This window comes from Pongo pygmaeus, chromosome 1 (genome assembly GCF_028885625.2).
Source record: "Pongo pygmaeus isolate AG05252 chromosome 1, NHGRI_mPonPyg2-v2.0_pri, whole genome shotgun sequence".
Lineage (NCBI taxonomy): Eukaryota > Metazoa > Chordata > Mammalia > Primates > Hominidae > Pongo > Pongo pygmaeus.
In genome coordinates this window covers 98,575,259-98,586,764 of record NC_072373.2, presented here as the reverse complement: position 1 = coordinate 98,586,764, position 11,506 = coordinate 98,575,259, and the positions used below count along the sequence as shown (strand labels likewise).

General features: G+C 41.3%; 1 protein-coding gene across 2 annotated transcripts in view; it reads right to left on the bottom strand.

The window, feature by feature from the left end:
* Nucleotides 1-6,243: 6,243 nt before the first annotated feature.
* Nucleotides 6,244-11,506, bottom strand: part of THEM4 (thioesterase superfamily member 4) — a 43,700-nt gene continuing 38,437 nt past the window's right edge. For both annotated transcript variants that reach the window (XM_054485184.2, XM_054485176.2), the window contains exons 5-6: nucleotides 9,671-9,795; nucleotides 6,244-7,588 (exon numbers count right to left, since the gene is read on the bottom strand). In XM_054485184.2, the coding sequence (XP_054341159.1) occupies nucleotides 7,548-7,588; nucleotides 9,671-9,795 (166 nt within the window). In that variant the 3' untranslated portion in view covers nucleotides 6,244-7,547. The remainder of the gene's footprint in view (nucleotides 7,589-9,670; nucleotides 9,796-11,506) is intronic.

Here is an 11,506-nt window from a genome sequence, read left to right as displayed (position 1 = left end):
TATATATCACATGATGTTTATCTGCTCATCTGTAGATAGACATTTGGGTTGTTTCTACCTTTTGGCTATTATGAATAATTCTGCAATGAACACTGAAGTACAACGATCTGTTTGAATCCCTCTTTTCAATTCCTTTGGGTATATGCCTACCACTAGAATTGCTGTTTAGCTTTTGGAGGAACTGCCAGAATGGTTGCATCATTTTGCATTCCAATCAGCAATGTATGAGGGTTCCAATTTCTGATTATTATTACATTATTTTTGAGACCGGGTCTTGCTCTGTTGCCCAGGTTGGAGTGCAGTGGCATGTTCATAGCTCACTGCAACCATGAACTCCTGGGCTCAAGCAGTCCTTCCACTTCAGCCTCCCAAGTAGCTGGAACTACAGGCGCATGTCACCATGCCTGGCTAATTTTCAAAATTTTTCTTTTGTAGAAATGGGGTCTTGCCATGTTGACCGGGCTGGTCTTGAACTCCTGGTTTCAAGGGATCCTTCCGCCTTGGCCTCCCAAAGCGTTAAGATTACAGGCATGAGTCACCACCCTCAGCCGAATCATTTAAAAATGTACAACTCATTGGCATTTAGTACATTCACAGTGTTGTGCAACTACCACCTTTCGCTAGTTTTAAAACTTTTTTATCACCCTAGAAAAACAGTATTGTAAGTAATCACTTAAATCACTTCCTGTTCTGTCCTCCATGCCCACCACCCTCATTCCCTAGCAAGCACTGTATTAGTCCATTCTCACACTGCTATGAACTGCCGGAGACCGGGTAAATTTCTAAAGGAAAGAAGTTTAATTGACTCACAGTCCTGCATGGCTGGGGAGGACACAGGAAACTTACAATCATGGCAAAAAGGAAAGAAAACACATCCTTCCTGACATAGCAGGAGAGAGAAGTGCTGAGCGAAGCGGGGAAAAGCCCTTTATAAAACCATCAGATCTCATGAGAATGCACTCACTACCACGAGAACAGCATGGGGAAACAGCCCCCATGATCTAATCACCTCCCACAAGGTCCTGCCCCCAACACATGGGGATTACAATTTGGATTACAATTCAAGATGAGATTTTGGGTGGGGACACAGCCAAACCATATCAATCACTAATCCATTTTCTGTCGCTATGGAGTTGCCTATTCTAAATATAATATTGTTTTCTTTCACTTAATGTGATGCTTTTGAGGTTTATCCAAGCTGCAGCATGTTTCAGTATTTCATTCCTTTGTATGGCTGAATAATATTCTATTATGTGTGTGTGTGTACCAAAATTTGTTTATCCATTCATTCATTAATGGCCATTTGGGTTGTTTCCACATTTTGGCTATTACAAATAATGCTATTATAAACACTAGTGTACGAGCTTCTGTGTGGATGTATGTTTTCATTTCTCTTGTATTTATACCTAGCAGTGGAATTGCTGGGTCATATGGTAATTGTGTCTTTTTGGAGAACTGCCAAATTTTCCGTAGCAGCTGCACTATTTTATATTCACCCAGCAATGTATGAAGTTTCTATTTTTTTTTACATCCTCCTTGACACTGTTTTTAAAAATGAAAAATTATAGACCAGCCTGGCCAACATGATGAAACCCCATCTCTACTAAAAATACACAAAAAAATTAGCCAGGTGTGGTGGTGGGTGCCTGTAATCTCAGTTACTTCGGAGGCTGAGGCAGGAGAATCACTTGAACCTGGGAGGCGGAGGTTGCGGTGAGCCCAGATCACGCCATTGCATTCCAACCTAGGCAACAAGAGTGAAACTCCATCTCAAAAAAAAAAAAATAATAAAATAAAAAAATTATAGGCATTTTAGTAGGTGTGGTCATTGTGATTTTGATTTGCATTCTTCTAATGATTAGTGATGTTGAGGCTCTTTTCATATACTTGTTAGCCATTTCCATTTCCATATCTTCTTTGGAGAAATGTCCATTCAAGTTCTTCGCCTATTTTTAAACTGGGTTCTTTGTTGTTGAGTTGTAAGAATTCCTTACATATTTGTATTCCTTACATATTGTAATATGTAAGAATTCCTTACATATTACATAACTTTTTGGATATATAATTTGCTAATATTTTTCCCATTCTGTAGGGATTTTTTTCACTTTACTGATAATATTCTTTAATGCACAAAAGATGATTTTTTTTTTTTTTTTTTGAGATGGAGTCTTGCTCTGTCACCCAGGCTGGAGTGCAGTGGTGCAATCTCGGCTCACTGCAAGCTCCGCCTCCCGGGTTCATGCCATTCTCCTGCCTCAGCCTCCTGAGTAGCTGGGACTACAGGCGCCTGCCACCACGCCTGGCTAATTTTTTGTATTTTTAGTAGAGATGGGGTTTCACCATGTCAGCCAGGATGGTCTCGATCTCCTGACCTCATGATCCGCCTGCCTCAGCCTCCCAAAGTGCTGGGATTACAGGCTTGAGCCACCGCACCCAGCCAATGAAGTTTTGTACCCTGCAATTTTGCTGAATTTATTAGTGCTAGTTTTGTTTTTTTGGTGAATTCTTTGGGATTTTCTATATGTAGACATGTCATCTGCAAATAGAGATAATTTTACATCTTCCTTTCTAATTTGCAAGCTGTTTTTGTTTTTCTTGCTTAATTCCTCTGGGTAAGACTTCCAGTACTATATTGAATAGTAGTAGTGAAGGCGGAAATCCTTACCTTGTTCCTAATGTTAGGGGAAAGCTTTCTGTCTTTTATCACTGAGTGTGATACCAGCTGTGCATTTTTCTAGATTATGTTCAGGTAGTCTTTTTCTATTCCTAGTTTTCTGAGTGCTTTTTGTCATGAAAGGGTGTTGGATTTTGTCAAATGCCATTCCTTGCACCAATTGAGATGATCATGTGGTTTTACTCTCTTGAAGTATTAACGTGGTGTATTACATTGATTTATTTTCTTATGTTGAACCACCTCTGCATTTCTGGGATAAATCTCACTTGGTCAAAGCATATAATCTTTTTAATATGCTATTGGATTTGCTTGTTGTCTTGTTGAGTATTTTTGCATCTATACTCGTAAGGTATATTGATCTGTAGTTTTGACTTTTTTTCCTCTTATGGTATCTTTGTCTGCAGCCCACTTAATTTTAAATCTATAATTAAGAGAAGGAATAAACCAATTCTGTAATTCTAAACTGGTCAGAGTAGTGCCAGACCAAGAATACTATCAAGTGAAATTTCAAACTTTTCTGAGACATAAAATTCACGACTTATTTTTAGTGACTTAAATTTGAAAGATTGCCTCATTGTCTCCATCACGGAGGATGTTGTATACTTGGTCCTGAAAAATATGTTTGACTAGGGTTCCATGATGGTCATCCATTAGGTAAGACAATAATTTGGCTTCATAAGTCCTCAGAAGAGGTTAAGGGTCCTGAGAAGGTAATGGGGTAGGGAACATAGGAACGTGTAGGATATGAGCTTCCTTAATACAGAAGAAAAGTTTTTCTTAACTTACATATTTCATTCCATCTTCCCATTAGAGAAAAAACTTAATCTTATTTTGCTTTTTTAAAAAATTCTTCCAACAGTATATTTCTGTACATGACTCTCATTTTATTGTTTCTTAGACATTTAGAAACCTGGGAGTAAGAGCAAAAACTCACGGCCTAATTATGTTTACACTGATAGTTTAAAGATAATTTTAGCACTAACCAGCATCAATTCCTAATATTCATTCAAAATGTTAGCACTTGGTATAAAGAAGGAAACAGGTTGAGCAAGGTGGCTCATGCCTGTAATCCCAGTAGTTTGGCAGGCTGAGGTGGGCAGACCACTTGAGCCCAGGAGTTCGAGACCAGACTGGGCAACATGGCAAAACCCCGTCTCTACAAACAATACAAAAATTAGCTGGGTTTGGTGGCGTATGCCTATAGTCCCAGCTACTTGGGAGGCTGAGGCAGGAGAATCGCTTGAACCTGGGAGGTGGAGGTTGCATTGAGCTGAGATCGTGTCTCTGCATTCCAGCCCAGGCGACAGAGCCAGACCCTGTCTTGGAAAAAAAAAAAAAAAAAAAAAAAAAAAAAGGAAAAAGAAGGAAAGAGGAAACAAGGAATAGTTCCATTAGGTCACACAGCAAGACAGTGATGGAATGGAGCTGGCAATTCTGATGGCATCTCTCTCTTTCTTTCTACCTGTTCTGCCACCTTTTGCTAACTTACATACTTGTCAAAATACAACCTGAGGAAAGGAAGAGTGCCAGGGCATGATGAAGGCTAGGAATAGTCTGCTGCAAAGCAGGGAAGCCATTTTTCCCTCACTGGCTATGGGGAACCCTATGTTAACAGTGACTGAGCTTTTTCCTTAGTTGATCTTGTGCAGCATCTAACCTGGATGTGAGCAAACCAGTGTAAGAAATGAAACTGTAAAGGGAAAAAAGTGGATACGAAGGGAGGCAGGCATACTTAACATGAAGAAAACCTGGTCATTTGGCACTCTTTCAGTTAGGTTCTTTCCCTTGGCTGGAGGTCTGGTGTGCCATAGCAGTTCTGCAAGCCTGCCAGAGAAATCTAACGAGAGTACAGTACCTTCATTGTCTAAACTTCCTCCCAATTAGTTAAGTGAAACTAGCTAAATGAGCAGTGCTGGCTTATTCCTTCGGAGTCATATTTTTTAACATGTGAAATATAATTATTATAAGAGTCCACTCTCTTAAGTTTCAGGATTTGCTGGAAGACTGGGAATAGAGGGTGGCCATTGCCAGACCTGTAACTTGTAGAGCTGTGAGCCCAGCCATCTCCTGGGGCACTTTCCCAGGCTCTCTCAGTTTCCGGGAGAAGGAACTGCCAGCTTCACCTCTGCAGTGCCCCCACGTCTGCTGGGCCCTTCTTGCAGCTTGAGAACTGGAGTTGGGCACTAGAGACAGAGCTTCCAGGACGTGGGTCTTCCTCTGGCTTGGCCATCCCAGGTCAGTCAGCTCTGGCAATGGAGGGCTCCAGCTGCTTTTGGCTGTGGAAGGATGACTGGGTAGGGTACCACAAGGCTGTCCCTAAGTTATTAGGTTGAACCATAGGAAATTGTCAATGTTTGACCATTCTATTCTTCAAAATAGTGATTTCATATGGTTCAGCTTAAATTTTTAATACGAGGAAAGAAAGGAAAGAAATGGAAGCCCAAATAATCTATTGCCTGCATTAGGAAGCAGAATATATTTTCCAGAACATTAGTCTCTGTAGGGAAAAGAGAGATCAGACTGTTACTGTGTCTATGTAGAAAAGGAAGACATAAGAAATTCCATTTTGATCTGTACTAAGAAAATTGCTTTGCCTTGAGATGCTATTCATCTGTAACTTTAGCCCCAACCCTGTGCTTACAGAAACATGTGCTGTATGGAATCAAGGTTTAAGGGATCTAGGACTGTGCAGGATGTGCCTCATTAACAGTATGTTTACAGGCAGTATGCTTGGTAAAAGTCCTCGCCATTCTCCATTCTCTATTAACCAGGGGCACAATGCACTGCGGAGACCCGCAGGGACCTCTGCTCAAGAAAGCCTGGGTATTGTCCAAGGTTTCCCCCCACTGAGACAGCCTGAGATATGGCCTCGCGGGAAGGGAAAGACCTGACCGTCCCCTAGCCCGACACCCATAAAGGGTCTGTGCTGAGGGGGATTAGTAAAAGAGGAAGGCCTCTTGTGGTTGAGATAAGAGGAAGGCCTCTGTCTCCTGCATGCCCCTGGGAACGGAATCTCTCAGTGTAAAACCCGATCCTATGTTCCTTCTATTCTGAGATAGGAGAAAACCACCCTGTGGCTGGAGGCAAGATACGCTGGCGGCAATGCTGCTGTTACTCTTTGCTACACTGAGATGTTTGGGTGGAGAGAAGCATAAATCTGGCCTACGTACACATCTGACCACAGTATCTTCCCTTGAACTTATTTGTAACACAGATTCCTTTGCTCACATATTTTCCTGCTGACCTTCTCCCCACTATCACCCTGTTCTCCTGCTGCATTCCCCTTGCCGAGATATTGAAAATAGTAATCAATAAATACTGAGGGAGCTGAGACGGGCCGGTGCGGGTCCTCCGTATGCTGAGCGCTGGTCCCCTGGGCCCAGGGTTCTTTCTTTATACTTTGTCTCTGTGCCTTATTTCTTTTCTTAGTCTCTCATCCCACCTGATGAGAAATACCCACAGGTGTGGAGGGGCTGGCCCCCTTCAAGTCTCTCCATTCATTTTTTAGTCCTGTCGAGGCTCTTTTACAGGTTGAATTGTGTCCTCCCAAAAAAGGTATGTTGTGGTCCTAATCTCCAATACCTCATAACGTCACTTTATTTGGAAATACATTTTTTACAGAGGTAAACAAGTTAAAATGAAGTCATTCAGGTGGGCCCATTATGACTGGTTTCCTTATAAAAAGAGGAGATTTGGACACAGAGATAGATCTGCACAGAGGGAAGACACTGTGGAGACACACAGAGGGAATGCCATGTGAAGATGGAGGACTGGAATGATGCATCTAGAAGCCAAGGAACACCTGAGGCTCCCAGAAGCCAGGAGGGAGGCACGGACAGCTCCTTCCCTAGCACCTTCAGGAGAGTGGCCTTGGTCAACACCTTGATTTTGAACTTCTGGCCTCCAGAACTGAGAGACAATGAGTTTTTGTTGGTTTAAACAATCCAGTTTGTACTACTTTGCTACAACAGCCCTAGGAAATGAATACAGGCTCCTTCCAGTGATGAAAACCTATGCTGTTGGTAAGAAACAATAGTACAGCCTGGGTTAAAAATGGCACGGTGGTTTAATCTCTAGACTCTCAGACAACAGATTTGAGGTATTCATTCCTATAGGATATGGCTGTGCTTCCTACACTGACCAAAAAAGATTCATATGTTCAGATACAACAAAGCCAGCTTTCTAACTTACTAACTTACAATGTATATGCATATGCACATGCCTGTGTGTTCCCCGCCATGTATTTATTCTTCATGCCTGGTTTTCTAGCATTTTCAAGTTTGCAGTAAAAGTTTCAATACACATTTATTTCTCTAGTCCGCAGTGGAGCAGGTAACATATCCTAAGGAGACAGAGTTTTTTGTTTTTTGTTTTTTTTTAGATGGGTTCTTGTTCTGTTGCCCAGGCTGGAGTGATGTGGCATGATCTTGGCTCACTGCAACCTCTGCCTCCTGGGTTCAAGCAATTCTCCTGCCTCAGCCTCCTGAGTAGCTGGGACTACAGGTGCACGCCACCATGCCTGGCTAATGTTTTGTATTTTAGTAGAGATGGGGTTTCATCATGTTGCCCAGACTGATCTTGAACTCCTGAGCTCAGGCAATCCGCCTGCCTCGGCCTCCTAAAGTGCTGGGATTGTAGGCGTGAGCCACAGCGCCTGGCCTGAGAGTTGTTGATATGCTCGCAGGAAGTGTTTCTGTGTTAAAAAGTTGAGAAGATGGAAACTGAATCCTCCTTGTATTCAGAAGGCTGTTTCGGAAGGTCACTGTTGGCAGGCTTCTCCCTACATGGATTCAGCAGTGAGGGAGCAGAGTATTTGGGGGACAACTGCTTCTTCTGGAGGGGAGAGAATGAGATGGAGTTCACCAGCAGCTCTTTATGTCAGACTTTTAGCAGGATTCAGCTTTATAAATAAGCCTAAACAAACAAAATAACAGCAGATGATTATATGTCAACTGACTTCAATCTGATGAACTACTCTAAATAAAAAGACATATACAAAAGAAGGATTTGATTCACATTTGTACCTTCAGTCTATCTGTCCACTCTTATTTTTCAGCCAAATTAAGAATCAACTTTTGACTATCACAATACAGTATTACCTCTCCCTGGGTAACTAGGTCCTCACCACTTGGCCATTTCATGGTTGCTTACTACTTCCATTAGAGATAGCCAGGGAAATGAAAAGAACTAAAATTACAAGTGAGCCATCTGGCACCTTTATGATATTGAAAGGTTTAGTGAGACAGGAAGTACAAACCACAGCCTGGAATGGAGTTCTTAAATTGACTGTGGATTTAAGTTATTATCTTCCACCTGCTCCTTATATCCATCATTCCTGCAAATGCTTCATACTTAAGAGGAAAAATACATTTCTTAAACAAGATACAAAAAACATTAGCCATAAAGGGAAAAATGTAATAAATGCAACTAAATTGACATTAAAAATTTCTGTTCATAAAGAAGATACCTTAAAGCAAATAAAAGACAACTTACACACTGTAAGGAGGTATGTGCAACTTATATATCCAACAAAAAAATTGTTCTAATAGAAAATATATAAAGAACGTCTATAAATCAGTAAGAAAATGAGAACAAATGGAAAAAAAGCTGAACAAACAAAAATTTCACAGAATGGGAAAAAATATGGTCAATAAACATACGAAGAGACACTCAATCACACAGGTGATCAGAGAAATGCAAATCACGATCACACCGAGAAGTCATTTTATAATCATTTGACTGGCAAAAATCATGAAGTCTGACTTCACTAATTGCTAGAGAAGATGGGAATCTAAAGAATCTCATATATTGCTGGTGGGAGTTTAATTTGGTACAGGCTTAGAAAACAATTTTGCATTCCTCTGTAAAGCTGAATACTCACAATACTCTACCACCCAGAAATTCTATTCCTAAGTATATGCCAAGCTCTTGCCTATGCACACCACCAGGAGACATGAACAAGAATGTTTATAGCAGCCTCATTTGTAATAGTCAGAGGCCTATCATCGGAAGAGAGACATTCCTTGTGGGATAGTCACACATGGAGTATTACACAGTGGTACAAACAAGTGAACACAGCCAACAACATGGATGAACCTCAGTACTCCGGGGAAGTAACAGGTCATGTGTGTGACTTTCCTGAGACAGCCTACACACACATAAGTATAGAACATATTTTTCTTATTTATGGTATCAAAATATTTCACCATTTTTTAATGGCACACACATACAATATAGTTCATAGGTGAGCTGTAGTTCTTTAACCAGTCTCCTACTGATGGATAGCTATGTTTGCTATGTTTTGCCATTTTTCTTGCTATTGCAAATAATGTTGCATGAGTGATACAATCACTGGAACCCGATAGCAATCTAACACACTATAATTTTGCAGTTATTATACCTGTGAGATAAAGTCCTGGAGGTGGGTCAAAGGGCGTATCACTGTGTAAAATTTTTTTTTTTTTGAGACAGGGTCTGGCTCTGTCACCCAGGCTGGAGTGCAGAGGTGTGATCTCAGCTCACTGCAACCTCTGTCTCCTGGGTTCAAGGGATCCTCCCATCTCAGCCTCCCAAGTAGCTGGGACTACAGGCGCACACTACCATGCCCAGCTAATTTTTTGTATTTTTTGTAGAGATGGGGTCTTGCCATGTTGCCAAGGCTGGTCTCGAACTCCTGGGCTCAAGTGATACTCCCACCTCAGCCTACCAACGTGCTGGTACTACAGGCATGAGCTTATGCATTGGGCTGTAATTTTGATAGATGTTGGCAACTTGCCCTTTACTAGCAATGTATAAGAATATCTTTAACTTGTTTCTTTGCATGACAGGGAATTAAGAATTTTTTGGCATGTATGGGTTATAATACCAGGGCAAAAAACCAAACCAAACCAAAACACCCCCCTGACCCCCACAAAACCCAAATCAACCAACCAACCAACCAAAACTCCCAACCCAACCCAACTAAACCCCAAGAAAGAGATAAGACCAGCTTCTTACTTGTCGCCTCTGAGTATAGGGTCTTCTCATCAACACTCTGAACATTACAGGAAACAAAAAATTTCCTTCCTTCAACTTTATCAAGTTGGCTATTTATCATAACAACAGAACAAAGAGGGATAGGTCTGCAGAATAAAATGAAAAAGGAAAGAAAATCAGTTTTTATCTGACTTATATAACATTAAAAGATGATCAAGTACATGACAAGGGGTAGAAATTTATGACACCTGACAACAATGAGCATTGACTGCCTTAGACAATACATTCCTCAAGGACTGACACCAACAGCCTCTCAAGCTCCCCTTCTCCCAAGCACCACTGCTCTCAGATGGCTCCTGGGCTACAGTCCCTGGATGTCTCTCTGGGCTTGTTTCAAAGGGATCATCAGGAATTCCAGCTCTGTGATGGCAGAGACTATCTCATCTGGAGAACCACTGCAAAGTCCTAAGGGAGCTGAAATGCTTTAAAGAAGTGAAAATAGGGCCAACAGATGGTCCCAGGCAGCTTCTCTCATTTCTTCTGTCATAATCAACATTTCTCATTCAATTCTGAGTAACGGTCACTAGAAAGACACCTAATAACAACAAATTGCTGGTAACAGCTTACTGCTCTAAGTCAGTACTGTCCAATAGAACTTTCTGTGATGATACAAATGTTCCATATCTGAGCATCGTAGCCACATGTGCCTAATGAGCACTTGAAATGTGGCTAGCATAACTGAGAAGTTGAGTCCTTAAATTTATTTAATTTGAATTAATTTATACTTAACTTTAAATAGCTATATGTGACTAGTGGCTACAGACGTTTCTGGGAATCCTGGAGATACATATCACAATGAAAAGGGTATCTCTTTAAAGGTGAAATTTCAGTTGGTTGAAACAGAAGGTAGAGCACGGAAATGTGTTTTGTGCTCCTATGGTACAACCAAGCAGATGATGGAACTACTCCAGGTAGAAAGGAAGTTAACACTGCGATGATCTCTCTGCCCAGTTTTCCTTTCAATGACCTTTTAATACTTCCACTCCCATTAGCTTTTCCTTTGCTCTTTTGTTGAGCCAATTCAACATTTACTAAGACCCAGGGGACATTAGGCGTTCTTGCCTGCCCAGCAACTCCTTTTTCTACTAACATGACTCTCTTCATTTATCCATCCCCTACCCTCCCTTCATTCTCTTCATATGTCTCTCTTTGATACACTCATGTACCCCTTTTGTCAGGGAACCATCTCTCCCTCATTCTTAGCCCATGTAGGTTGACTGGCATTGAATAATGATCCCTCCACTCTACATACACATAGTGACCAGTTGTGGGGGTGGGCACAGGCTGAAATAGTCAATCCTGGAACTTGTGCTGGAGCCCTTGGGGCTGGGTTGTTTTTCTCTGAGGTGCTAGGCTTACAAGACACAAGCCTGACTGGCCTGGCTGGTGGCCACTGTGCCACTACACTGGGAAAGGCTACGTAAGGATGAAGCAGATCTAGAAGAAAATGTGGCTGAGATTCCTAATGACATCACTGAATACCTGCACTCAGCCACACCTGACTTCTCAACCATACAAGCCAATATGTTCCCTTTTTTGCTTAAGCTAGTGAGAGTTAAGAGTTGCCCTTGTAACAGAAAGTCCTAGATTAGTAAAGAGACAAACAGAAAATGTTTCAGAAAATACAAAATAATGGAACAACTATAGAGTATAATTTTCTAAATGTAACTAATATTTAGGCACAGATCAGTTTGGTTGGCACAGGAAACTGGCTTTAGCTTGTTTTCCTTCGTTTAGCTGGAACACTTAATTAGATTTGTATTAGAGGCAGAAAAGTGATAACAAAGAGAAAAGCAG